Source organism: Ranitomeya variabilis, chromosome 2 (assembly GCF_051348905.1).
Source record: "Ranitomeya variabilis isolate aRanVar5 chromosome 2, aRanVar5.hap1, whole genome shotgun sequence".
Taxonomy (NCBI): domain Eukaryota; kingdom Metazoa; phylum Chordata; class Amphibia; order Anura; family Dendrobatidae; genus Ranitomeya; species Ranitomeya variabilis.
In genome coordinates, this window is record NC_135233.1 from 426,356,133 (window position 1) to 426,384,016 (window position 27,884).

The 27,884-nt window shown below is 51.9% G+C and overlaps 2 protein-coding genes across 12 annotated transcripts in view; one reads left to right on the forward strand and one right to left on the reverse strand.

The window, feature by feature from the left end:
* Positions 1-4,209, reverse strand: part of F2 (coagulation factor II, thrombin) — a 57,128-nt gene extending 52,919 nt beyond the window's left edge. For 2 of the 4 annotated variants that reach the window (XM_077286846.1, XM_077286843.1), the window contains exons 1-4: positions 4,071-4,209; positions 1,652-1,850; positions 1,521-1,567; positions 407-876 (exon numbers count right to left, since the gene is read on the reverse strand). In XM_077286846.1, the coding sequence (XP_077142961.1) occupies positions 407-876; positions 1,521-1,567; positions 1,652-1,846 (712 nt within the window). In that variant the 5' untranslated portion in view covers positions 1,847-1,850; positions 4,071-4,209. The other 2 variants (XM_077286845.1, XM_077286844.1) reach the window with 2 other exon arrangements.
* Positions 4,210-4,228: 19 nt separating this feature from the next.
* ARHGAP1 (Rho GTPase activating protein 1) overlaps positions 4,229-27,884 on the forward strand; it is a 48,741-nt gene continuing 25,085 nt past the window's right edge. The window contains exons 1-7 of one of the 8 annotated variants that reach the window (XM_077286850.1): positions 4,229-4,373; positions 10,220-10,366; positions 11,206-11,298; positions 17,103-17,181; positions 23,632-23,719; positions 24,448-24,579; positions 26,274-26,360. In XM_077286850.1, coding sequence (XP_077142965.1) covers positions 10,319-10,366; positions 11,206-11,298; positions 17,103-17,181; positions 23,632-23,719; positions 24,448-24,579; positions 26,274-26,360 — 527 coding nt within the window. In that variant the 5' untranslated portion in view covers positions 4,229-4,373; positions 10,220-10,318. Of the gene's footprint in view, positions 4,507-6,210; positions 6,349-10,219; positions 10,367-11,205; positions 11,299-17,102; positions 17,182-23,631; positions 23,720-24,447; positions 24,580-26,273; positions 26,361-27,884 lie in introns of those variants that run through there. The other 7 variants (XM_077286851.1, XM_077286854.1, XM_077286853.1 and 4 more) reach the window with 7 other exon arrangements.

A 27,884-nucleotide genomic window follows, 5' to 3' on the forward strand; every position in this document is an offset into this window, starting at 1 on the left:
TGTGCACACTGACAAATCTGCTGCAATGTGGATGAGATTTCACAAGCGCTCATCTACACGGCAAGACCATACAGCATAAGATGACATGCTGCAGATTTCATTTTATGAAACGTAACGGCTGGAAGCTGCTGCAAATCTGCCGCATTTTTTTTATGCTACTTGTTTCGTTGCGAAACTACAGCAAAGTGATCTGTATTTTCAGCAGTTTATTAAAGATATATCAACAGGGAATGCAGCAAATTTTTGACATCTTGTAGTCCCACTTCTACTGGGAGCAAGATGTGGCTGCCTTTACATGGCTGCCAGCGTTCCTTTATGAATGGAGCGAGAATGCAACATCACGGTGGCCTCCTCTCTCCAATGGCGGACTATAAGTGGTGATGTAGTGACAAGATGTAGCACAGACCTGCAATTTGCATGCGCTCTGCCTCCTCCATATTAATTGACAGCTTAGCCCCCTCTGGTTCTGGTATGAGAGGCGTCATGGCTTCTTCTTGCTCAGCGGTGACCGCCGTCGTCTCTAGTCCAGACCCTCCCGTTGAGGTGCAGTACTTTGGTTGAGGAGTCGCAGCCAACTCTTCAGATTGTTGAGATGATAAAGAACCTTCTGAATTGGCCAACACCTCCTTGATTTTCAGAGCCGGTCTATCATTATCTTTCTTTGCTGCTAATGGCACCGAGTCACTGACAGAAGAGTCACTCATGGACTCCGGAGAGAGCGGAGATCCTTCATTATCATCATCACAGACCGTGTGCTCTTCTAACGGAAGAAGCAGCTCAGACCCTGACGGGATCGACGCCGTGACCTGGAGATGGACAATTCCTGCAAGTCTGCAGAACTTCACATTTTGCTTCTTTGCATTTTTCCTTACAAACCTGCAAAACATTAGAAGTCGAAGGTCAGTACAGCCGAGCAAGACCTGAAATCATCCCAGTATCCGCCATGCATCGCCTCCTCGGCCGTCTCCACAGGTGCTGATTGTGTGTAACACTTGGTGAGTTACAGACGATCCTCTTGTCTGCGCTGGATCAAGTGCAGGATACAGGATACGTCCTGTCTGCACAGAAGCAGGGAAGCTGAGGAGGAGACATGGTGTAATGAATGGAGCACCTCCATCTTTACCGTCTGGACGCAGAGATTGCCGGGTCCATGTTTTATATGGCATAAATATGGCCCAGGGCTAATTTTCTTTATTCCGCACATCACAATTTAATGTATTTTCAGCTTTTTTTCATAATGTAGACATCCCACCAAATTCAGGGACATGTTAAGTGAACAGGAGCGGTGGGCATCAGAGATGGAGAGTATCACATCTTACGTTTTTTTTTTTTAACCACTGTCATCCTTTTGCAAAACATATCCGGTTCCAGCTCATCGACGCCTGCACTAGGCATGGGGCAGTGGATTATGCTTTGAATGGAGCGTTCCTTTAAGTTTCTACACAATCTCAGAGGTAAACCAAGACGCCAAGAGCAAGGTAATAAGTATGATAGATATATAGGTACATAATGATCCTTACCTGAGCCACCAGGTGTCCCCTGTATGTATTGTCAATGCGGGACCTTCCTATAAGGACATAAAAAGAGAGTGTAAATGGATCATAATATGAACTGAAGGGATACTGACCGCTGCTGCCCATAACTCACACACCTCAGCTGATTCCGATTCTGGACTGCAAGAAGGAATGAGAGCGCCATCAGGTAAAGCTCGGCCAACACACCACAAACCCAGTCCCTCCCGCGACAGAGAGGGCCCTAGGGCCAGACCGCAGGGGATACGAAGCAGGGCCTTATAAACTGCATCCTGTGTGCACCCCACAGGGGGCGAGGAGATGGACGAACTCATAAATCTGCAGAGAGATGGGCAGAGAACACAGATTAGGATGGAACATGCACCGGTATTATGCAGCATCGGCACAAAGTGGACACATGGAAGGTGGCTTCACTCATACAGCAGTCCAGGATAAGTGCCTCGATCCTATGGAAACAGGATAAATATCCACTGTAGGAAAAACCCTGGAAACCAGCATTGTCTCACTGCTGAGGGTTTGTCACAATCACATACACTCTAGGAGATCCTCTGGGAGCCTAACAGCCTACATCTGACTGGGTGATCTCATCTAATGTGCGATAGACAGGGATCCTATAACCCGAGTCCTGACTGGTGCTGCGGCCAAGAATGCACAGAGCACTCCACTCACTTCTATAAGAGCTCTGCAAACAGCCGAGCAAAATGAGCATAGAAGTGAAAGGGGAAGCCGTCAAATGAAAAAAGAGTGGCGCAGAATGTCAGGCAGGGGGAGCGCAGGAGATACAAGGCTGAGAGAAAAGATTCAGCATAATTTGCGTTTTCATCCTTTAATCCTCGGCTCTTTCTGGGGTCCTATCAGTGACTGACAGCGGTCTATGTAAAAGTCTGCATACAGGGACAGCTATCAATCACTGATAAGGACTGCCTACTGGACCCCAAATCCCAGACAGAGCAGAAGATTAAAGAAGCGCTCCTCCTCCCATCAAAGTGTTAATTCTCTTAATATATTGCAGTCATCATATTATAAGGCATTGTGTACTTACAATTGCTCTCTTTGCCTTTCTACCCAGTTAATTCGTCTATATTCTCTGCTCTATGTAGAAACAGGCAGCCTCTTTTCCCTGCAGAAATCATTCCCCTCTTCACAGTGATGACTCATGCAGGGAAAATTGACCTCCTGTTTCTACATAGAGCTTAGAAAGATTCAGCTTGCCAGTTCTTAATCACGTGATGTCAGACCTAATGGAAAAGGGAAGAATTATCTGGGTAGAAAGGAAAATGAGCAATTGTAAGTGCACAGTGCCGTGTAATATGATGACTGAATTGGAGATGGACAAGGACGACCGTGACTTTAAATGACAAATTACACTGAATCTTTTCTTCCAAGGCCACATATCGGTCACTCTGCTCCCTCCCCCCCCCACCCCGCTATAGAACCTGCACACTTTTCAGCATTTTCATGGTGACAGGTTCCTTTCAAAATACAAAATGACCTTTGAGATTAATAACTTTTTATATTTACGTTGATGCCACTGAACTTGCTTTTTTTTTTTTATAATTTTATTTCTATAGTGATAACATATTCGGCAGCCCTCCCAGGAGAAGCCAACACGGCCGCCGCGGGGCCTCCCAGGAGAAGCCAACACGGCCGCCGCGGGGCCTCCCAGGAGAAGCCAACACGGCCGCCGCGAGGCCTCCCAGGAGAAGCCAACACGGCCGCCGCGAGGCCTCCCAGGAGAAGCCAACACGGCCGCCGCGGGGTCTCCCAGGAGAAGCCAACACGGCCGCCGCGGGGCCTCCCAGGAGAAGCCAACACGGCCGCCGCGGGGCCTCCCAGGAGAAGCCAACACGGCCGCCGCGGGGCCTCCCAGGAGAAGCCAACACGGCCGCCGCGGGGCCTCCCAGGAGAAGCCAACACGGCCGCCGCGGGGCCTCCCAGGAGAAGCCAACACGGCCGCCGCGGGGCCTCCCAGGAGAAGCCAACACGGCCGCCGCGGGGCCTCCCAGGAGAAGCCAACACGGCCGCCGCGGGGCCTCCCAGGAGAAGCCAACACGGCCGCCGCGGGGCCTCCCAGGAGAAGCCAACACATGGGGCCCCAGGTTACAGGGAGTGATGGCAGGGGCCGCGGGGCGGGACAGATCTCATACAGAAATCACATTTATTGGCTTTTCTTTCTTTCAGTTCTGACTCTTTTAAATTGCTAAGATATGACCCCCCCCCCCCCCCAAAAAAAAAAAAAAAAAAAAAAGTGTCTCAGACCGGGAAGGGTTAACAGCCACGTGCTCTCCCTGCACTGACACATTGTAGCAGTGGTCAGAAGTGAGCAGTCTCAGGTGAGTTCTCATTCACTGACATCAAGCAGAGGTCCTACCACCGGTGAGAGGATGAAGCACAAAGTGGATTTAGAAGACGCACAACGTTCATGATGCGATGGGACCACATGTACCAGCAAGCCCTAGTAGCCCCAGCCCTGTTATCAGGCTATGTTGTGACTTGTAGTCCCCAGGAGCCGGGATTCACCTCCCACTCTCTCCTTACCGATCAGGAATCACTCAACCGGAAGTCAGCAGGCAACGGCTCCACCACCGGAAGTGCTCTCCACAAATACCTCTCCGGCAGGAAATGTTACTGTTGCATATTGGTTCTTGCACTCTGTCTGACGTTCCTAACATCTGTGCTGTCACCTAGACCCGCCCACATAGGCGGAGAGAACAAGGAGACAGGACGGGCGGAGGAGGACTCGGTTCCTATGGAGACCTGGTTTCCCTTTCCGCCCAGAACCCGGATATCTGAGAGCAGGAGAAGATACGGGAGGAGCCGCCGGGAGCAGCGCGGACACCGGTGAGAGGCGGGGCGCGGTCACATGACCGGGGGGCCTGGTGTCTGTGGGGGAGGGGCTGTCGCCGGAGCTGGTGATGAACGACCACCCCCATCTTAACATTACGGGAGGAGTGACGTCTGTGGGGTCTCTGAGGTGGAGTCTGCGGTGACGTCTTTAGGGTCTCTGGGGTCTCTGTGCGGTGACGTCTGTGGGGTCTCTGTGGGGTGACGTCTGTGGGGTCTCTGTGCGGTGACGTCTGTGGGGTCTCTGTGCGGTGACGTCTGTGGGGTCTCTGTGCGGTGACGTCTGTGGGGTCTCTGAGGTGGAGTCTGCGGTGACGTCTTTGGGGTCTGTGGGGTCTCTGCGGTGGCGTCTGTGGGGTCTCTGTGCGGTGGCGTCTGTGGGGTCTCTGTGCGGTGACGTCTGTGGGGTGTCTGTGGGGTCTCTGTGCGGTGACGTCTGTGGGGTCTCTGTGCGGTGACGTCTGTGGGGTCTCTGTGCGGTGACGTCTGTGGGGTCTCTGTGCGGTGACGTCTGTGGGGTCTCTGTGCGGTGACGTCTGTGGGGTCTCTGAGGTGACGTCTGTGGGGTCTCTGAGGTGGAGTCTGCGGTGACGTCTTTGGGGTCTGTGGGGTCTCTGCGGTGGCGTCTGTGGGGTCTCTGTGCGGTGACGTCTGTGGGGTCTCTGTGCGGTGACGTCTGTGGGGTCTCTGAGGTGACGTCTCTGGGGTCTCTGAGGTGGAGTCTGCGGTGACGTCTCTGGGGTCTCTGTGCGGTGACGTCTCTGGGGTCTCTGCGGTGACGTCTCTGTGCGGTGACGTGTCTGGGGTCTCTGTGCGGTGACGTGTCTGGGGTCTCTGTGCGGTGACGTGTCTGGGGTCTCTGTGCGGTGACGTGTCTGGGGTCTCTGTGCGGTGACGTCTGTGGGGTCTCTGTGCGGTGACGTCTGTGGGGTCTCTGTGCGGTGACGTCTGTGGGGTCTCTGTGCGGTGACGTCTGTGGGGTCTCTGTGCGGTGACGTGTCTGGGGTCTCTGTGCGGTGACGTCTCTGGGGTCTCTGTGCGGTGACGTGTCTGGGGTCTTTGTGCGGTGGGGTCTCTGTGCGGTGACGTCTGTGGGGTCTCTGTGCGGTGACGTCTGTGGGGTCTCTGTGCGGTGACGTCTGTGGAGTCTCTGTGCGGTGACGTCTGTGGGGTCTCTGAGGTGGAGTCTGCGGTGACGTCTTTGGGGTCTGTGGGGTCTCTGCGGTGGCGTCTGTGGGGTCTCTGTGCGGTGGCATCTGTGGGGTCTCTGTGCGGTGATGTCTGTGGGGTCTCTGTGCGGTGACGTCTGTGGGGTCTCTGAGGTGGAGTCTGCGGTGACGTCTGTGGGGTCTCTGTGCGGTGACGTCTGTGGGGTCTCTGAGGTGACGTCTGTGGGGTCTCTGAGGTGGAGTCTGCGGTGACGTCTTTGGGGTCTGTGGGGTCTCTGTGCGGTGACGTCTGTGGGGTCTCTGTGCGGTGACGTCTGTGGGGTCTCTGAGGTGACGTCTCTGAGGTGGAGTCTGCGGTGACGTCTCTGGGGTCTCTGTGCGGTGACGTCTCTGGGGTCTCTGCGGTGACGTGTCTGGGGTCTCTGTGCGGTGACGTGTCTGGGGTCTCTGTGCGGTGACGTGTCTGGGGTCTTTGTGCGGTGGGGTCTCTGTGCGGTGACGTCTCTGGGGTCTCTGTGCGGTGACGTGTCTGGGGTCTTTGTGCGGTGGGGTCTCTGTGCGGTGACGTGTCTGGGGTCTCTGTGCGGTGACGTGTCTGGGGTCTCTGTGCGGTGACGTCTCTGGGGTCTCTGAGGTGATGTTTCTGGGGTCTCTGGTGTCTGAAGTCTCTGCGGTGACGTCTCTGAAGTCTCTTGCACGGCCCGGTTGTCGATGGCTTACGATCCATTATTAACCGCACTACCCTCCCTGTACCCGGCATTTACCCTGGAGAAGTAACGAGCACCCTGAGGCTCCCAGTGACGGTAACGTCACGTATGACAAAGTATCTCTTTGGACCCCTGTAACCAGCCTCCTGCTTTTCTCCATACCCCCTATCTCTTTGGACCCCTGTAACCAGCCTCCTGCTTTTCTCCATACCTCCCTATCTCTTCGGACCCCTGTAACTAGCCTCCTGCTTTTCTCCATACCCCCCTATCTCTTCGGACCCCTGTAACCAGCCTCCTGCTTTTCTCCATACCCCCTATTTCTTTGGACCCCTGTAACCAGCCTCCTGCTTTTCTCCATACCTCCCTATCTCTTCGGACCCCTGTAACCAGCCTCCTGCTTTTCTCCATACCCCCCTATCTCTTCGGACCCCTGTAACCAGCCTCCTGCTTTTCTCCATACCCCCCTCCGATGTTTCTTCCTCCTTTTAGTATTGGGACTGGGGTCCTATCTGGGCTCCGACCTCTGACTTCTGCCGGTTTCCTTTCTGTCATTCTTTACCCTGGAGCCACAGTCTGATTTTTTTTTTTTGTTGTTGCTTATTTTTGCTCAGAATTTCTTCAGTTTCCTCGGGGTCGCCTCCATGGACCCGCGATGCCTCCTTCCTCATTGTTTCTCCTCTGATTGTCAGGGTTGGCATTATTCGATGTCTTTTGCTGTACGTTAGGTGGCATTTTCCTCAGAAACACCTGAGTTGGCATTCTTCTGGGTGCCCCCTTTTCCAGGTTCACCCCTCACCCCAGTCCATGTATTGGTCAGTGCCGGTACTGTGAATTAGTGTGTGCCACTTGCTGCTTCTAATGATGGTGTCTGTGGGCGCAGAGACTGGCATGGATGGCACAAAACCTGATGTTAGGTTATCTCACACAAATGGTGACGGGTCCGCCCAGAACACGAGCTGTACATATGGGCGTCCAGATGGGCATTGGTATACGTCAGGCACCAGTGATGGGTGGTTGAGTGCTGAGGATGGGCCGTTCAATGTGGATGCCATTATTGGTGCTGACGCTGCTCTGTGGTCTGCACCCTGTGACAACACTACAACTCCCAGCATTTCCTGGCAACCCAAATAATGCTTGGAACTCAGTTTTACGCTATCCGGAGAGCAGTAGGCCCATAGTGACTGCTGGCCCATAGTGACTCCTGGCCCGTAGTGTGACATTAGTGTTTCAGATGGCAATTTGTGCAAGGTGTTACCACTGTCTGGGGTGAGGAGTGGGATTTATGGGATAGTGGCAAATCTGCCCTGGACCCTGAACGTCCAGTTCTGCCATACATAGCGGGGCAGAATGGGAATACTGCAGTGTGGGAAAGCAGGGGAGCGACCATGGAGGTATCCTGGAGGCCAGTGCTGTTCCATTGATTCCATCAGTGTGTCACTCACTGGGCTGCTTGCTGCAGTATTTATAATAATCCTTGTTTTTTCTGCTGCAGACGTAGCATTTCTTTGAATGCTGAGCTCAGTATAACCCCGCCCACACAACTGATTGACAGCTCTGTGTTCACTGTGCATAGGCAGAAAGCTGCCAATCGGGTGTGAGTGGGGTTACACAGGGCTCAACATTCGAGCTCTGCTAGAAGTGCAGCAGAGAGAACAGGGATTTTATCAAAACTGCAGAGAGCAGCCCAGTAAGTGACAGATCACTGGAATCAGGGTCTCTGTCTCTACCTTGTGCTGCTGTCAGATTACGTAGCAATAGCCTGCTGACAGACTCCCTTCTGGTGCAGCAGGGGCAGCCCCATTGTGCTTCCTCCTGGAAATCTAAGTAGTCGGCGTTTTACAGCTTTTTTTTTTTTTTTTGTAGCCGCGGTTTATGAGAAGCATCAGGAAGTTTCGGTTCTCGTGCCTATTTCCTATCTCTGTGGAGACTGGAGGGCAATCTCTTGCCCCGTCCTCATTACCCGGCCCGTGGTTATAGAGTAACTTACGGAGGTGAAAGTCCCTGCATGGTTGAGCATCGAGCCTTAGAATCGGCTACTTCACTACCTTCCTCCGTATATTCCGGCCCCAAGTATCGTGTCTGCGCTGTCTCTGCCCTCGTCAGCACAGATAGATGGCAGGATGAGGACCTAGATCACGGAAAACTCAGCGCTGCGCTGAAACTTTCTCCACCGACGTGTGGTAAAGATGATCTATAACGCAGAAGCTTGTCTGTTCTGTATCATTGAAGGAAAGAAAAATCATGGCTGCCTTCTTCCCAAAACAGCGCCACCCCTGTTTATAGGTTGTGTCTGGTATTGCGGCTCCACTCCATCGAGGTGAATGGTGCAGAGCTGCAATACTCCAAACTTACTCCTCCATGACGGTGACTACATGGAGCAGATGACAGAGGGAAACATTGAATATTCTACTCTCTGAGCCCGGCAGACTTTGTGTTCATCCGCACAGGATTTTGCAGCAGCCATGATGCTACCAAACGCTGCCGAAATTTCACCGACTTCACTCGTACCATTGCAGAAATCAGAAAATCTTCACATCTGACCCTTGTGAACAGATCCTTCGAGTAAATGCAGACATAGCAGGTTTTCTGCAGAAAAATCAGCACCTGTTTAATGCAGCTTGTCAGCAGGTTTCATTCTGCAAAGTTGAGATCAATGTTAAATTCTGCACCAAGAGGTGACGCGCTGCGGACTCTAAAATCCGCAACTAAAGTACATCTCCCGAGTGTGTAGTTTTCTTGTGACTCCTTACCTGCTCGTGTATTATGCTGCTGATTTTTCTCTTCATACCCTAAATTAGTAGCAGATTTGCGTGTGGAGGATCTGCAGCTGATTACACCATGGATGGGATTTTTATGATGTCTCATTCTCATGCTGGGAAGCAAATTATCTGGTGTTGAAATATTTTATCATGTTCTGGAGATATAATCCTTTGCAAGTTTACATGAAGATCCGCAGAAAATCTGCTTGTAACACAGTGATGTGAATTTTGTGGCAGATTTCGATGAGAATTTGCCATTGATCCGATCTCTAATTGTCAGTTGGCTCTTGAATGGTTGACGGGGACGAGCTGCTATGATGTGATTTCTCCTTTACACCGCGCACACAGATATGAAGGATTGCTGCTCTCTTGTCTATGTAGCATATAAGCGGTAGCATGTAGGACATTATACAGCAGTACTGTACCGAGCATTGTAACTGTAAATCCAGCTCTTGAATAAGATAAACCACACTTACCAGAAAGCAGCAGCAACAACATGGAGGTCATTATACAACAGTACTGAGAAGTGTAGCTGTGAATCCAGCTCTGGAATGAGAGAAAACACTTAACAGAAAGCCGCAACAATAAGGGCATTATAAAGCAGTGCTGAGAAGTGTAGCTGTGAATCCAGCTCTGAAGTACAATAAAACACGAAGTACAATAAAACACTTTATAGAAATTAGTGACAAAATGTACAATTGGTGGAGAAAGATTGAACTTGATGGACCTAGGTCTTTATTCAACCTACATAACTATGTAAGAAAGCAACAGCAGGTAGCACATTATATTGAAGTATTGAGCAGTGTGACTAGAAATCCAGCACTCAAGTGGAATAAAACGCTTACTAGAGAGCAGCTGCACCATGAAGGGTTTTATACAGCAGTGTAGCTGTGAATCCACCTAAGGGGGTGCAGGTCACTACTTATTATTCATGCCCCCTCCGCTCTATAGACTTGAATAGTCGGCTATAACCTGACTGACCGTCCTCTATTGCTGCATAAGCAGGGGCCTGGCAGGGCTGGGTGACAATGCTTTTGGGAGATGTAGTGATGACCTTACCCGTTGTTACCCAGCGGCAGGTTGTACGTGTAGTGGAACAGTTGTGATACTACAGCTCCCAGCATGTATGGCGGTGCTGATGGCAGTATTTATGACAGTAATTTGGCAGCGTTTATTAATGCTCTGCTCCGGTTTTCTGCTTTTTACAGAGCACGTGATGACTTCAGAAGCTTTGTCAGATCTGCAGGACGACTTGGAGAGAGATGAAACCACCCACTCCCTGGATCAGCTGAAGCTGGCGTCTCTCGATGACAAGAACTGGCCTTCTGACGACGTGCAGGACTTCCCCAAATCAGGTGATGGCCGGCACCACTGCAGACAATCCTTACTTGTTACAAGGGTCTCTTTTCATTAAAGGGGTAGTCCAGGACCTAACAATGGGTCGTCTATATGAGATTGGTGGAATCGGACACCCGACGCTCCCACTGATCAGGGGGAAAGTGCTCCTGCGTGACCTGAAATAAGCCACGTGCGGGGCAGAACATTGCCTAGTGATTGCTGGGGGTGACGGGTTCTCTCCGGCCGTCCCATTGGCAAATGATGGATGCAGCTAATGGATCTGCTGCAAGAGTCCACTTGGTCTCCATTGCAGGACTATAGAGCAGCCGTCCCTTTTCTTAGGGCTCTTGCTTCATGTGCGTCAGCACTGGGGGGACGTAATGTACCAACAAGACTCTGTTCATACAGTTTATAAGAGACCATGAAAGTTATTTCTGTGGTGGCAGGAATGTCCCCGTGTGACGTCATTCCCTTCATTACACACATCTGCACAGAAACAACGCCAGCTTTGTACATTCTTTGAGGTCCTGTAGAGAGATTTATGCAGGGTCTTGACCCCTATACTATGTATACCACAATTATCAGTTACTTTTATACTATTCTATACAGCAGTGATCTCCAGTCCTTGCAAGACTACAACTTCCAGCATGTCCTAACAGCTGCAGGTGCAGAATAGTCTCGGAGGTGTTAACTCCAGGGTCTCAGTCACATTGCATGTGGGAATTGGCTGGTGTTACTCGGCTTTTTGGAGTGTTCACTCCTTCCCCCGATCCCGTCTTGTGGGTGTAGCACTGTTCTTGTCCTGGGGGTTCTGGGACTTTATTATAACCAAAACATTTTCTTTTCTCCATTGCAGAGGACTCCAAAGTTTCCCCGGACCCCATCACTCACCTGCGCTGGGATGACCCTTACTACGACATTGCCCGACACCAAATTGTGGAAGTGGCAGGTACAGATGAGCATTTTCTGGATGAGTCCATGGGAGGGTTACGTCCTTGATTCGGTCCTATTCACACTGTTTTGCAATTTGCTGTGATAATGGATGGGCTATAGGCAGCGCTTATTTCTCTATCGCCTCTCATTGGGGGACACAGGAACCATGGGTGTATGCTGCTGCCACTAGGAGGCTGACACTATGCAAATAAAAAAGTTAGCTCCTCCTCTGCAGTTTACACCCCACCGTCAGGAAGTAGGATATTCAGTTTAGCTTAGTGTCAGTAGGAGGTGAACACGGGTCTTTCATTAGACCCTTATCTACCTCAATGTGCGTCGTTTCTTTTCAGGTTTCCGGAGGGATACAGGGTGAACAGTCACACCTGTAGTCCCACAATACGGACTATGAGTACAGCGTCTACTGCCACCCCGTATCCTCATAGATCCCTCAGCAGGACCATGATCCTAGCACACAAGCGTGCTCAGAAGTCCAATCCTGGCAAAGTCCCCCACCCACTCGCCCACCAGAGCCTGTCGGTTGGAGGAGACGAGGACGTCCATCAGCTTGGACGTCTCATTCCTCTTCAGGTTAGTATCGGCGTGGGAAGTTGAGGTGAGTATTTCCCATCCCAAATCCAGATCTTTCAAGGGGGGGGGTCTTGCTAGGGGCTCCCAGAATACCTGGTCGTCGCTTGCACCCAGATTGCAGCAGCACGGCCCGGGATCACTGTTCCCATGCGGTCTGTGGCAACTGCGGCCCCTCTGCCTTCTGCCGCACCACTCTTCCCAGTGAGACAGCCCTGACAGGCTGTCGTGCCGTTTCTTCCTGCGGCGCACTGCTCCAGCGCCGCGGTTTTCATGGCGGCCGCTCCATCCTCTCCAGCGTGACAGCCTTCGCAGGCTGCCGCGCCGTTTTTCTAACTGCGGCGCACTGCTCCGGCGCCACGGCACTCTCCTCCAGCGGTCGCTGGCCTGTAATTTTAGGCCCCGGCTTCTGCCTGGGCCTACTTCCGGTGCCGCACTCCGTTTACTTCCGCTTTCATCGGGCGGGCTTTCTCCCGCCCGACAATCTCTTTACTCCCCGCCCACCGGCGCCATCTTGGTGCTCCTGGGCCCATGACTTCTACGCCGCTGCTTGGCGCCACATCGCAACAGGGCGCACGTTCCAGCGCCCTTTCAGCGGTCACCATCTGCGGTTCATCCAGACTGCAGCCGGGTCCTTTTTTCCCCAGCACACGCTTTCTCCGGCGGGGTCCCCTGCATCCTCCTTAGGTTGCCGTCTCATCGCTGGTGCCCTGGACCTGTGCCATGATGCCGGTCGCAGCTACAGCCAGGAGCAGTCTACAGGACTCTACTATTACTGTGAGTAGCTCTGCTATGCAGTCTATTACTCCCCTCTCCCGTTCCCCTAACCTTCGGGCATCATTTAGTGGGTCTGCTCCCAGGCCTAATCCTATAAGGAGAGCTTTCCCGTCCTCCTGCTTCCTCTTGTCAGCTGCAGCAACTCCCTGTACAGGAGTCCCTACCCCGGGTGAGACCGAGACCCCTATCCCTGGGTGGGCTTTCCTTCTGTCTCAGTCTGGGGCGGACCTCACCAGGATGTCACGACCTTGGTGTCCGTGCCTGACCGCAGTTGCTAGTGGGTCACAGGATTCTCCGTCCAGCCTTGTTCAACTCGGGCCACAAGAGATACAGAGCAAAATTCCAGGTTCCTTTTTTCGTAGGGATATACGTTGAACGGTCACACCTGTAATCCCACATTATGGACTATGAGTACGGCATGTACTGCCACCCCGTATCCTCATAGATCCGACAGCAGGACCATGATCCTAGCACACAAGCATGCTTAGAAGTTTGGTCCCAGCTCCATTACCCACCCACTCGCCCTCCAGAGCCTGTCGGTTGGAGGAGACGAGGACGTCCACCATCAGCTCCCTGGACGTCTGACACCTTTCTTTCCCGCTCCATCTTGCCCTCTGGTCTGGACCGGTGAGATCCCTCTTCCTGATCCTCCTTTCGAGAGAGAGAGACGGGCTTCCTCGGTCATGTTTGCAGAGGAAGTTTCGGACTTGGTTTCACTACAGGTACATAACCTTATTGTTGCGATCAACCAGACCCTAAGCATCATGGATACCTCTACGGAACCCGCAGAATAGGCGGTTTCGTTTAGACAGTCAAACCACCCTCCAAGGTCCTTGCCCCACACACTGAATTTGTGGTGGTACTTGCCAGGGGAAATGCGAGCCATACCAGATGCTTTCAGACAGGGAAGCGTCTCGGCATCCTATATTCCTTCTCCCCTGAGCTCATCGCTAACTGGACTGATTCCTCGACAGGAAGCGGGCAATTCTGGACTCGTCAGTTCTCAGACTGTCTACCAACTTGGCATGGGTTCCAAGGATACAATTACAGAATCGCTGGATAAATCAGCCTTTGAAACGGCTGCTTCTACTTTGTGCCTCGGCCATTGCTTCTACCTGGGTCTCAAGGACCATAGCTAGATGGACCAAACAGCCTTGTAAGAGCACCCCCGGCTGGAGCTCCTCTGGGGGAGTTAGCCGACCTGACGGACCAGATTTCCTATGCATTGAAATATTTGGTATCTGCCTCCCTAGATGCGCGGCTTGTGCAGCTCACGCGTCCAGCAATATGGTGGCCATCCGACGGAATATTCGACTCTACACACAGCAGGCGGACTGGTCTTCAAGAAGTCCCTTACCGGCCTCCCCTTCCAGGGGGCCCGTCTCTTTGGCTACATGCTGGAACAAATTATTAATGACGCCACGGGAGGCACGAGTTCCCTTTGTCCTTTCGCTGTCTTGCGGCGTCGATAGTTTCCTCTAGCTAACACAGACTGCTATCTCGTCTGGCTAGAGAAAAGGCTTCCTTTAAGCCTACCCCCTTCCCGGCGTTCCCGCAACTCCCATGGTTGGTCCACCAGGCCTAGACCTGGCAGATCTTCCTCGGCATAACTCGTGCCCAGCGTTTCTTCCAGTTTGGGCGGGCATCTCCTGCCTTTTTCAGGGATGTTTGGCTGGCTTCGGTGGAGGACGCTTAGATCAGGGGGGTGGTATCCTCTGGATACAAGATAGGGTTCGCTTCGCGGCCCCGGAATCGCTTCTTCGAATCCCACCCTCTAAAAATCCTCCTCTGATCCCAGGTTTCTTTGCATCCATTACCTTCCTTCTTTGTTCGGAGGTTATTGTTTCCGTCCCACAACAGGTACGCTTCACAGGTTTCGATTCAAACCTGCTTGTAGTGCCGAAGAAGAGCGGCGCAGTTCGACCCATTCTGTCTCTGAAGTTAGTGAACAGAAGGTTCCGCCTGCGGCATTTCAGGATGAAGTTCCTCTGTTCAGTCCTGGCTTCCATGGATCCACAAGAATTCCTGTGCTCCATGGATATCCAAGATGCCTTGCTCCATGTCCTGATTTTCCTAGTGCTCATTCCATACCTTGAAGTCATCCTCATCAAGCCTCTGCCCCTCTCTCAGGCCTAGGAGAGTCTGACCATCGCCCTCGACTCCCTGTCCCGTTTCTGGTGGCTGGCCAACAGAACAAAGTCTTGTCTTGTTCCGAATCAGCGTCTCGTCATCTTAGGCATGTTGTTCGACACCGCCGGGGGTTTTTTCTTCTCGAGAAGCAGGCAATTCTCCATACGGAGTTCGCTCTCTGCAGGGCTTGCGCTGTTCCACTTGAGACCACTTCAGCAGGCCATCCTTCCTCTGTGGGACACGTCTGTGCTGTCTCTGGATCCTCCGATCCGACTTTCCGTCCGATTCTAATAGCCTCTCAACTGGTGGCTGTCATCCCCTCTCATTCCCCAGGTCCTGTCTTCCCAAGGCAGGTGGTGACGATGGTCACCAGCCTTCCCGGCTGGGGTGCGGTTTATCGCCATCCGTCATTGAAGGGGGCGTTGGTCGGAGCAAGAGTCCTCTCTGCCGATCGACACCCTTGAGATGGGGGCCTTTCTTCTATCCCTGAGTCACTGGGAAAGGCTTCTCAGAGGTCTGCCAGTCAGAATCCAGACGTCCAATGCCTCGGCTGTGGCTTATGTCAATCGCCAGGGAGAGAATCAGTCTCTTGGCAATGGCGGAGGTATCCAAGATCCTCCTCTGGGCAGAGGCGACGGTTTCGGTACTATCCGCAGTGCATATCCCTGGCGTGGACAACTAGGCCGCAGTGTTTTCTCTGCCACGAGGGCCTTGCGGCAGGACAAGGGTCCCTGCTCCAGGAGGTTTTCCTTCAAATTTGCCTTTGATGAGGAACTCCGGACACGGATATCCTGGCGGCCCGTCTGCTTAGGAAGGTTCCACCGTTTGTTTCCAAGTCCGCGATCCTCTTGTTGTGGATACCGATACTTTGACCATTCCTGGGTCGCAATTTGTACTTCCCTTTCTGTTCCTCCCTTCCCTTTCTTCCCAGGCTGTTGAAGATCAATGCGGAGGGGGTGCTGGTCATTCTGACCGCACCAGTTTGGCCCAGAAGGTTCTGGTTCGCTGAGATCGTCCATCTCCTCGCGGACTCCCACTGGAGGCCCCCAGTCAGGCCAGATCTGTACCAGGGACTCATCTGCCGCAGAGTTACTGGTGGCTCAAGTTAACAGCTTTGCTGTTGAAACCTTCCATTTTGGCCGTTTTCTCTAGGCGGGACTTCATGCTGGCCTTGCCCTTAGTTCTCTGAAGGGTCAGATAGCAACCCTTTCCATCCTTTTTCTGAAGTCCCTTTCAGAAGTCCTTAGCTACTGGCTATCACGGTACGAAGATTTATATCCGTCCCGTTCTCAGATCAGAACTTTTCTTCTAGTGGCGCATGCGGTTCTCCCGTACCACACTCCCGTGGATCCCTGGGACCTCAATCTTGTTCTGGAGGCTCAGTGGAGTTCCCCCCCCCCCCTTGAGCCTCACCATGACCCTCACTGTCTGTTCTGTCCTGCAAGGTGGCGTTTCTGGTGGCCATCTCCACGCGTCTCAGAGTTGGTGGCTCCCTCCCGTCGCCCCATTTCTTGGTTCTTCACCAGGATAGGGTAGTTTTACTGCCTTCGTCGCCTTTTCTTTCCAGGGTGGTGTCCTCCTTTTCCTTGAATAAGATCGTCCTTTCCACCTTTGTCCTGGTCCGATCGATTTTCTGGGGCGTTCGCTGAACAGGCTAGACCTGGTCAGGGCGGTGAGGATCTATTTATCTAGGACTGCCTTCTTTAGGAAGATGGACTGTCTTTTTGTCATTCCAGATGGTACGCCAAGTCTGCCGGCCTCCAAGGTTCCGCCCTACAACTTTGCTAGGTGGCAACCTGGTGTTCCGTTCACTCTTTTGCCAAAGGTTATAAGCTCCATACCTGCACTTCGGCAGTCGCCAGCCTAGGCGGAAGGATCTTGCAGGCGGCAGTGGTGAGTCCTCCGACCTGAATGGAGTTTTTCTGCTGTTCCCACCCCAGGGACTGCTTTGGGACGTCCCATGGTTTCTGTGTCCCCCAATGAGAGGCGATAGAGAAAACAGGATTTTTGGTTGCTCACCGTAAAATCTCTTTCTCGGAGCCTTCATTGGGGGACACAGCACCCTCCCAAGTTGAACAGCTCTGTTTATTGTGTTATACTGTTAACGTTTGCGTTCTTTGAACGCTCTTTGAGTGTTTGAAACTGTTAAACTGTAAAGCGCTGTTTAAATTTGTTGGCGCTATATAAATAAAGATTATTATTATTATATTATTATTCTTTCTCGTTTACACGTTGCTTCTCCTACTGCTTTCTCACTAACTGAATATCCTACTTCCTGTCGGTGGGGTGTACACTGCAGAGGAGGAGCTAACTTTTTTATTTGCATAGTGTCAGCCTCCTAGTGGCAGCAGCATACACCCATGGTTCCTGTGTCCCCCAATGAAGGCTCCGAGAAACAGATTTTACGGTAAGCAACCAAAAATCCTGTTTTTGTGTCTTGTCGTCATGTGACGTGTATCTCTGATCAATACGGCTTTTCCCAATTTCACTTCTATTAGTTTGGGCGATATGACGGTCGTATTGTGACATTGCATGTAGTGATTGTCAGTGGGTCAGTCAATACATGTGGGTTTGTAAGAACAAGTTACACACTGTCATTGTCGTTACACCGATGACAAACCGCTGCGGATAATGCTAAGGTCGGCTGCCACCACGCTTCCAGTGCGACCAGTTTCACGTTCGGTTGCTGCAACAGATTGTAATCTTTGGCCATGTGACAATTGTTGCAGATGAATTCACGGTGTAGCCCCAGCCTGTCTCCCCCTCACATTCTCTGTGCTGTCAGCTGTATACGTGGCTGATTATGGTGAACGTGGGGAGTTCAGGGCACATTGCATCAGCTCCGAGTCCATAAAGCTAAAATATAGTATGAAGCTGTAGAATATGGAGTCGTGGCACAGCTCGGCATTGCTGCAACCTTTTATGGGGGGCGTAATCCAGGGGGTGCCCAGGTCAGATTTGAATTCTCCATATGGCTTTAGTGTTGCAGGACATTAATACCATACCTGCCAATTTGGAGGATGGTATCTGGAAGGGAGTCGGTCTCCTGGTGCCCGGAGCTTTCTGCTGGGAATTTTAGTCCATAACCATTACTTTATTTCCACACCATGAGTGCATGTTCTCCACCTCTTCATGCACAAGAAGCCATCTGGAATTCCTGATTTCTGAAAGATTTGTCTACACTTGAAAAAGGTGAAACCTCTCATTGCTAAGTAATGCTAACTACCGTGACATGATTTATGGCTTACAGGGAAATTCTGACTAGACGGTGGCACAGTGTACACTACCTCCATACCAAACTGTGTCCTGTGGAGTCCTCAGCCGTTGCCCCCACCGTGTCCTCCAGAGTCCTCACACTGTTTCCTCCAGAGTCCTCTCTCTGTGTCCTCCGCGCCGTGTCCTCCAGACTCCCCTCACTGTGTCCTCCGCGCCGTGTCCTCCAGACTCCCCTCACTGTGTCCTCCGCGCCGTGTCCTCCAGACTCCCCTCACTGTGTCCTCCGCGCCGTGTCCTCCAGACTCCCCTCACTGTGTCCTCCGCGCCGTGTCCTCCAGACTCCCCTCACTGTGTCCTCCGCGCCGTGTCCTCCAGACTCCCCTCACTGTGTCCTCCGCGCCGTGTCCTCCAGACTCCCCTCACTGTGTCCTCCGCGCCGTGTCCTCCAGACTCCCCTAACTGTGTCCTCCGCGCCGTGTCCTCCAGACTCCCCTCACTGTGTCCTCCGCGCCGTGTCCTCCAGACTCCCCTCACTGTGTCCTCCGCGCCGTGTCCTCCAGACTCCCCTCACTGTGTCCTCCGCGCCGTGTCCTCCAGACTCCCCTCACTGTGTCCTCCGCGCCGTGTCCTCCAGACTCCCCTCACTGTGTCCTCCGCGCCGTGTCCTCCAGACTCCCCTCACTGTGTCCTCCGCGCCGTGTCCTCCAGACTCCCCTCACTGTGTCCTCCGCGCCGTGTCCTCCAGACTCCCCTCACTGTGTCCTCCGCGCCGTGTCCTCCAGACTTCCCTCACTGTGTCCTCCGCGCCGTGTCCTCCAGACTCCCCTCACTGTGTCCTCCGCGCCGTGTCCTCCAGACTCCCCTCACTGTGTCCTCCGCGCCGTGTCCTCCAGACTCCCCTCACTGTGTCCTCCGCGCCGTGTCCTCCAGACTCCCCTCACTGTGTCCTCCGCGCCGTGTCCTCCAGACTCCCCTCACTGTGTCCTCCGCGCCGTGTCCTCCAGACTCCCCTCACTGTGTCCTCCGCGCCGTGTCCTCCAGACTCCCCTCACTGTGTCCTCCGCCGCCCCGCATGTGTCCTCCAGACTCCTCTCACTGTCCTCTGCCGCCCCACACTTTGTCCTCCAGAGTCCTCTCACTGTCCTCTGCCGCCCCACACTTTGTCCTCCAGACTCCTCTCATTGTCCTCTGCCGCCCCACACTTTGTCCTCCAGACTCCTCTCACTGTCCTCTGCCGCCCCACACTTTGTCCTCCAGACTCCTCTCACTGTCCTCTGCCGCCCCACACTTTGTCCTCCAGACTCCTCTCACTGTCCTCTGCCGCCCCACACTTTGTCCTCCAGACTCCTCTCACTGTGTCGTCCGCTGCCCCGCGACGTGTCCTCCGCCGTTCTCGTCCCTTGCTGTCGTCTGCTGAACCGTAAGAGGCTGTAGGACCATGTGCCCACTGCATTTCTGGTGCTTTTAAAAAAGATCTGAGTTTTCTAATGGAAACGGCTTCAGGAATCGCTGCTTTTTTGGAGAGTTTTGGAAGAGGTTTATAACTTTTTGAAAAGTTTTACAGCCTTCTGATTGGACAGCAGCGTTTGTAGCATTTTTTATAAGGAGCTGCTTCAAAGAACTGACTGGCACTTCCTTTTTTTGTCACAGAGTTTTTCAAAACCTGGAATACCTTAAAAAACCGAGCCTTAGATGGGTAAAATGGGCGACTAGTTTCTTGTTTTTCATGTAAAGAAATAGAACAGAAGGCGGCACTCACCAGTTTGCTGTGATGAACGTCTTTAATGTGTCTTTAATCCATATCACAGGTTATTTTTAAACACATTCCAGGTAATAGCGAGGGAGCCGGGAGTGCCGGTGGACCCGTAGAAGTGCTGATTGCACGAAATGGCCGTCGTCCACCTGCACTCCTCGCTCCCTCGCTATTACCTGGAATGTGTCTAAAAATAACATGTGATATGGATTAAAGACACATTAAAGACGTTCATTACAGCAAACTGGTGAGTGCCGCCTTCTGTTCTATTTCTTTACATGGAAAATTAGATTATCACTGTGTCATAGGCAGAGCACCTGATTCCAGAGGCTGTTGGCTATCCGCAGCGAAAGGAATAGCAGTATTTAACAGTAAAAGATCGGCCGGTGAAAGTAAGTATCCTGGTGCCATTCTACTTCAAAGACAAAGTTTCTTGTTTTTGTGCTGGGTCTAATATTGCCACAATACCAGGCACAACCTGCGGATTGGAGTGGCGCTGTATATTTGGTAAAAATGGGGGCCAGCTGGGTCCGGTTCTTGATCTGCAGAGCGGATGTCAGGACCCCTCCCCAGCTTGGTCTCCTGTGCCCCCAGGCTGCGGCCGGATCATGTGCAGCAGCTCTCAGACTTTGTCTTGTCTTGCTCTGCAGACCAGGACATTTCTGGCATAGTTTGCATGGCGCCTCATGTTTACTGCGGCCGCAGAACCCAGGATTCCTCCAGCTCTTCTCATGAGGATCCTGATGTTAGAAAAACAAAGTCTCGCTCCTCCCTCCCTGTTTTCTAGTTGATTATTATCTCTGCACGGAACATTTATCACCATGTCTGATGGAGAAATCTCTGCAATGTCTGATGGAACAACAATTTCGAAGCCTCGTCTCTGCATTCATTTATGTCACTCGGATAAACAGTGAGGTCCAGAAATATTTGGACAGTGACACAAGTTTTGGCAATTTATTTGTTTACCAAAATATATTCCAGATCCAGTTCTATAATCAATATGGGCTGAAAGTGCCGACTCTCAACTGTAATCTGAGGGATTTCACATCCAAATTAGAGGAAGGGTTTAGGAATTACAGTTCTTTAATATGGAGCTGCCTCTTTTTCAAGGCACCAAACGTAATTGGACATTTATCTCAGAAGGTCTTTAATGGGCTGCATGGACTATTCTCCATTAATCCATCATCAATTAAGTAGGTAAAAGGTCTGGAGCTGATTCCAGACTCAACATTTGCATTTGGAAGCCATTGCTGTGAACCCACAACAGGCGGTTATAGGAGCTCTCAATGGAAGAGAAACATACATCATTAGGCTGAAAAATAAGAAGAAATCCACCAGAAAAATAACAGAAATGTGAGGAGCAGCCAAATCTTCAGTTTGTACATTTTGCTGCTCAGGAACTCGCGAAGGCCTGGACATCCCCGGGAGACAACAGTGGTGGATGATCACAGAATTATTCTCGTGGTGGAGAAAAAACCCTTCACAACATCCACCCGAGGGAAGAACACTCTCTGTGAAATTGGTGTCTCAGTATCTAACCTCACCATAAAGAGAACACTTCATGAAAGCAAATACCAAGGGGTGACCACAAGGTGCAAGCCGTTAATCAGCCTGAAAATAGGCCAGATTAGACTTTGCCAAAAAATCTGAAGAAGCCGCTCAGTTCTGGAAAAGAAAGCTAAGATCAACCTGTTCCAGAATGATGGATAAAAAAGTGTCTGGAGGAGGCTTGAAGCGGCTTCTGATCCGCGGCACATCCTGTGTAACGTGGTGAAGGCAGTGTGATGGCGCGGGCATGCATGGCTGCCAGTGGCACCGGGTCACTAGTGGTTATTGATGATGTGACTGAAGACAGAAGCAGCCGGATGAATCCTGTGTGAACAGATTCAGCCACATGCAGCAAGGTTGATTGGACGACGCTTCACAGGACAGACGGACAATGACCCAAAACATCCTGCCAAAACAAAGAAGTGTAATATTCTGCAATGGCCGAGTCCTCACTAGATCTCAGCACCATTAAGCCGCATTTCACAGGATGAAGACAAAACTGAAGACCGAGCCACAAATAAGCGAGAACTGAAGTCACTGCCGTAAAGGTGGTGAAGACTCACACCGGAGACCAGTGATGGTGACGACCATGGCCTTCAAAATTCAGGCAGTCATTGCTGCAAAGCCTCAAACAGGAGGAAACCAGCGATGGTGACGTCCATGGCCTCCAGACTTCAGGCTGTCAGTGCTGCAAAGCCTCACACAGGAGGAAACCAGTGATGGTGACGGCCATGGCCTCCAGACTTAAGGCCGTCAGTGCTGCAAAGCCTCACACAGGAGGAAACCAGCAATGGTGACGTCCATGGCCTCCAGACTTCAGTCTGTCATTGTGAAAAGCCTCACACAGGAGGAAACCATCAATGGTGACGTTCATGACCTCCAGACTTCAGTCCGTCATTGTGAAAAGCCTCACACAGGAGGAAACCAGCGATGGTGACGTCCATGGCCTCCAGAATTCAGGCCATCATTGTTGCAAAGCCTCACACAGGAGGAAACCAGCGAAGGTAACGACCATGACCCCAGACTTCAGGCTGTCATTGCTGCAAAGGATTCTCTACAAAGGACTAAATAACAACATTTTATTGTATGGTAACGTTTATTGTCCAATTACTTTTGAGCCCCTGAAATAAGGAGGACAGGTCCCCCATATATCACGCAGTAGAGAGGGCAGATCCCCCATATATAGCACGCAGTAGAGCGGACAGATCCCCTATAAAGCGCGCAGTAGAGCAGATAGATCCCCCTATATAGCGTGCAGTAGAGCGGATAGATGCCCTATATAGCACACAGTACAGCGGACAGATACCCCCTATATAGCGCGCAGTCAAGCGGATAGACCCCCCCCCTATATTACAGATTCCCCCTATATAGCGTGCAGTACAGCGGACAGATCCCCCCCCCCCCCCCATATAGCGCGCAGTACAGCGGACAGATCCCCCTATATAGCGCCCAGTCGAGCGGACAGATCCCCCTATAGTGCCCAGTCGAGCGGACAGATCCCCCTATATAGCGCGCAGTGCAGCTGACAAATCCCCCTACATAGCAGACAGATCCCTTCTATAGCGCGCAGTAGAGCCGACAGATCCCCGTATATAGCGCGCAGTGGAGCTGACAGATTCCCCTATATAGCAGACAGATCCCCTCTATAGCGCGCAGTAGAGCTGACAGATCCCCGTATATAGCATGCAGTAGAGCTAACAGATCCCCTCTATAGCACACAGTAGTGCGGAGCATCTGCAGAGCCGCTGTACTGAGCACTATAGATCCCATTTTCTATGTTATACCGGTGGGATATCAGGAGCCGCTCTTGCGTCATTGTCGCGTGTGATTATTATTATTAGTGGCCGGTTTATTCTCCGGGGACGGCTGATGACTTTCCCTTGGCCTCGCTACGCTGTCTGGTTTCTGAAGGAGCAGGAGTGTAGCCCGATCCTGTGACACTTCCCTCCATGCAGCATCTTGTGCATTTACGTCCCATCCATTATCGCTGCTCCGCGTCATCGTGTCTTTCCAATCGCTGAGACTTTACTGCATTTCCAAACCAGGAAAGTGACCCCAGAAAATGGCAGAAGGGATTCGTCTGTAGCCCCCCGGGTGGCAGAGTGTGGTCAGGGTAACTTTCCAGGTGGTCCTCTGTAGATGGAAGGTTGCCAACAATAAGATCTCCAGCGTCTGTGGACATTACTGTGTGCACGTATTCGACTGGCCTGAATGTGCACGGATCTCTCCGCTGACGTCTGAAAGTTAAAGAAACAGTTGAACGACGCGGTTCCTCCTCTATAATCGCCATTTTTGTTCCTTTTTTTAAATTATTCACATTTTGCCTTTTTTCCTTCACAGGCGATGATAAATTTGGACGCAAGATTGTCGTGTTCAGCGCCTGCCGCCTGCCCCCCTGTCACCAGCTCGATCATGTCAAACTCCTGCAGTAAGTGTGTGTCGTACGCCCGGCGTGTTGTGTGGTCTGCGCATCACCCGCACCGGCATCAGTAATCTGCCCCCTTACTGCAGTCCAGGAGTGCAGGGAGGCTGAGGGCTCAGCAGCCGGGCCGCTCCTCCGTCCGATGCTTTCCTCCTCTCCATATTTGGTGTTCGCCCGTCTGCATTCCTTCTAGTTTTATTGCTTTTTCCAGCCGTGTTTTACCCCCTTCTGTGTTTTGACTCCAGAAGAATCCAAATTCTAACTTTTATAGGAAGGTTCATCACCGCAGGCTTCCACAAAATCAGTCATGTCACGTAGCAGAAAGGTGCGAGCGGCTGCACTGGGGCAAATCCCCTGCGTGCAGACCCCTTATATATTAGTGGGACTGATCGACGGGGAAACAAATGGGAGCTCAAGCATCAGCCCCTCCACTGTCAGCTAATGCACAAGCTGACTACTGCCTGTATACACTGAGGCCATGCGTGGCATACAGTGTTCCTGAAACGGCGCCACTACTGTCTGTGTCTGGTATTGCAGCTCCTCTTTTTTTTTTTTTTTTCCCCATCGGAGGAGCTGAGCTGCAGACGCACATCATGGACAGATGCTAACACACAGCCATGTGTTTCTAACCTGATGCAGGACCCCATCGCTCTCAGATTATGACGATTTTTTTCTGGTACAGAGAATGTAAATCTGTCTTCTGTAACTTTTCTTTTTCCCCGTTTTTCCTGCAGGTATCTGAAGCACACGCTGGACCAGTACGTGGAGAGCGATTACACGCTGGTTTACCTGCACCACGGCCTGACCAGCGATAACAAGCCGTCTCTGGGATGGCTGAGAGACGCCTATCGAGAGTTCGATCGCAAGTGAGTGCGTGCACCATGTCGCCAACCGAGGAGACACCCGCACACGGTTAGGTCCGCGATGGGAGTATTTCCTGCCTTATCCCTCGCCATTTTTTAGGCAAACAGTGACTCATGAAGTAAAGGAGCAGTAAATGTCTGACTGCAAAGAGGAAAGCTTAAACCAAGGAAAGGCCGCCACGTGTCCTCCTCGCTATGTGCTGCAGACGGCACCACTAGAGACGTATCTGTAATCTCTAGTACTGGTGAATGGTGACTGATCTGCACCTTATTATCAGGGTATAGACTCTGACTTTAAGGCCGGAATCGCACTTGCGTATGCAATGCGAGAAACTCGCGAATCAATGCCCAGCACTTCCGGCGGCACTCGGGACCGCATGTATTTCTATTCAGCCGCACGCTCCGGTCCCGAGTGCCGGCGGCAGCGCCTGGACTTGTGAGAAACTCACGTGAGTTTCTCGCATTGAACTCGCAAGTGTGACCCCGGCCTAAGGCTGTTTTCCACTGGATAAATGTATGATTGGTGGACGCCCACCGATCCTGTGTAGCTGCGGTGCATTTCTCCCTTCCCATCTGTTATAGGAGCAGTAACGGGCCCGTATGACCACGGCTCTCTCGGTGATTGGGGAGATGAATCAGTAATTCTGCAGCACCCACGTCCGTACTCTGACAGCCCTGCCACCCTCCTCCTACTTACTGCTGTCCCAGACCCAGTGTGATGCGTCGAGCCTACTAATCAGAAGTGGCTCTTGGGGTACAGCAGGCGGGAGGAGGATCGCAGGGCTTCTATCTGGCAGCCACAGGTTACTGACATGGCCGCAGCACCAGGGTCCTGGGAATCAAGACGCTCGTATCTTGTGGTTACGCTCGCAGTACATAGAGGACTGAATGTACTGCTCCCATCCTCCCTGAGTATTATCTTGGGGGGGCTGCCTCCGTGCTAATCTATCAGCAGAATGTTGTCTATGGTTATTCTGCACGTGCCCCCCCGAGCAGCGCTGGGATGGGGGATGCAGCTGTGCTCGGTCTGGATAGCAGAGATCGCTTTCTGTAGTTTCTTCCTTTGATCTTTTCCGTGTCCATGGAGAAAGCTCAGCAGGGAACATGACCGCGGCTCTGCGCGATTTGTATATATCCCGCTGGCGTCTGCAGGAGGGGAAATATTCCAAAGCGTGCGTCGTCTATCACTGTCCCCCTGATGCTCCTTTTCTCTTTTTTTTTTTTTTAAATATACATGATACAATTCAGCATCTCCAAAGACCCCACAGTCTGGACGTGACCTCGATGCCACGCAGGTTGCAGGTGGCATCATGGCTCAGTAATTGGCAGCGCCCATTTACTTTTTGGTGTCCTGGGTTTTGATCAGACCAGGAAATGTCTGCAAGATCACATTGTCATTGGCTTTATCAGACATCCCAGGTGCCTTGTGAAGGGTCTGTCCCTGCGCACGGCAATCGGTAAGGAGCCCCTGATCTACAAGTCACTAGGGACTGCAGCCCGTTGGCAGTGGCAGGGAGACCATAGCTGCCATTGTATTGAGGACCTGGATATGGGTGAAAGCGGCAGATTTAGCCGTCTGACTCCTCCCCGTTATATATCGTACTTTTATGATGTCACATTTACATATATTAGAGGATGCACTGTTATAGTCACTTAAGGGTTAAATCTCCACCTATGTCTTCTTCTTCTTCTTACAGGTACAAGAAGAACATAAAGGCTTTGTACATCGTGCACCCCACCATGTTCATCAAGACCTTACTGATCCTGTTCAAACCTATAATAAGGTAATGGGAAGGTGGGCTGCCGGCTCCACTGACGGGTATTAAAGGGTTTGCCCTGCTCCTGTCACCTCCATGTTGTGAGCGTAGCAAGTGACGTCACGTCTGCCGATACCGGCCAGTATAGGTGCACAATGACTGCCGCTACCGCACGTGTCCCATCCGGCAGATGTAAACTTTGTCACCTACCCTGCTCACCTCAATATGGAAGTGATAGGAGCAGGAAGAACCCTTTAAGACCCTTCCATATGGCTCTATTGTTGGCTCCTATAAACATGGCGGCGGTGGGCTGATGAATGAGCAAAATGCTCCTTCGTATCAGTCACACTGTGGGCACAAGTGTACGGAGCCTGTGTATACAGCTCTTGACTCGTGCCATTGGAGGTAGCCCCCATCATGGAAGGTTATAAGCAGCTCAGAATCTCACAAAATGAATCAAACTTTCTTTTCTCCTTTGCCACATTGGGGGACACAGGACCATGGGTGTTATGCTGCTGTCACTAGGAGGCTGACACTAAGTTGAGACAAAAAAAGTTAGCTCCTCCCCTGCAGTATACACCCTCATGCTGGCTTCCAGAGACCCAGTTCAAGCTTAGTGTCCATAGGAGGCACACTGGAATTTTTTTTATTTTTATTTTTTACCGGACGAAGGGGTGACGGAACCTTTTAAGGCTCTGATCTCCCCGAACCAACAACAGGCGAGCACTGGAGTTTTACCTCTCCGTATCCTCTCCTGCGACGTGGGATGCCATTGCCTGAGCTGATTCTTTGGGGCAACGGGCCCCTTTCAAGTGACCGAACTCCCCCCTCCTTACAGACGAGCACATGGAGTGTCCTCCACGTATCCTCTTCTGCAGCCAGGCCTATTGCCGGACATCTGCCCTGCCCACCAGGTTTTAAGGTACCTTCACACTAAACGACTTTGCAGCGATAACGACGGCGATCCATGACGTTGCAGCGTCCTGGATAGCGATATCGTTGTGTTTGACACGCAGCAGCGATCTGGATCAGAACTTTATTTGGTCGTCAGATCGGCGTGTATCGTTGTGTTTGACAGCAAAAGCAACGATGCCAGCGATGTTTTACAATGGTAACCAGGGTAAATATCGGGTTACTAAGCGCAGGGCCGCGCTTAGTAACCCGATGTTTACCTTGGTTACCATTGTAAAAGTAAAAAAATAAACACTACATACTCACCCTCTGATGTCTGTCGCGTCCCCCGGCATCCACGCTGCTGCTCAGAGCTTCCTGCACTGAATGTGTCAGTGCCGGCCGGAAAGCAAAGCGCAGCGGTGACGTCATCGCTGTGCCCTGCTACTGCCGGCGCTTACACAGTGCAGGGAAGCGGACGCCGGGGGAAGCGAATGTAAGTATGTAGTGTTTGTTTTTTTACATTTACACTGGTAATCAGGGTAAACATCGGGTTACTAAGTGCGGCCCTGCGCTTAGTAACCCGATGTTTACCCTGGTTACCCGGGGACTTCGGCATCGTTGGTCACACTGACAGCTCTCCAGCGACCACACAGCGAC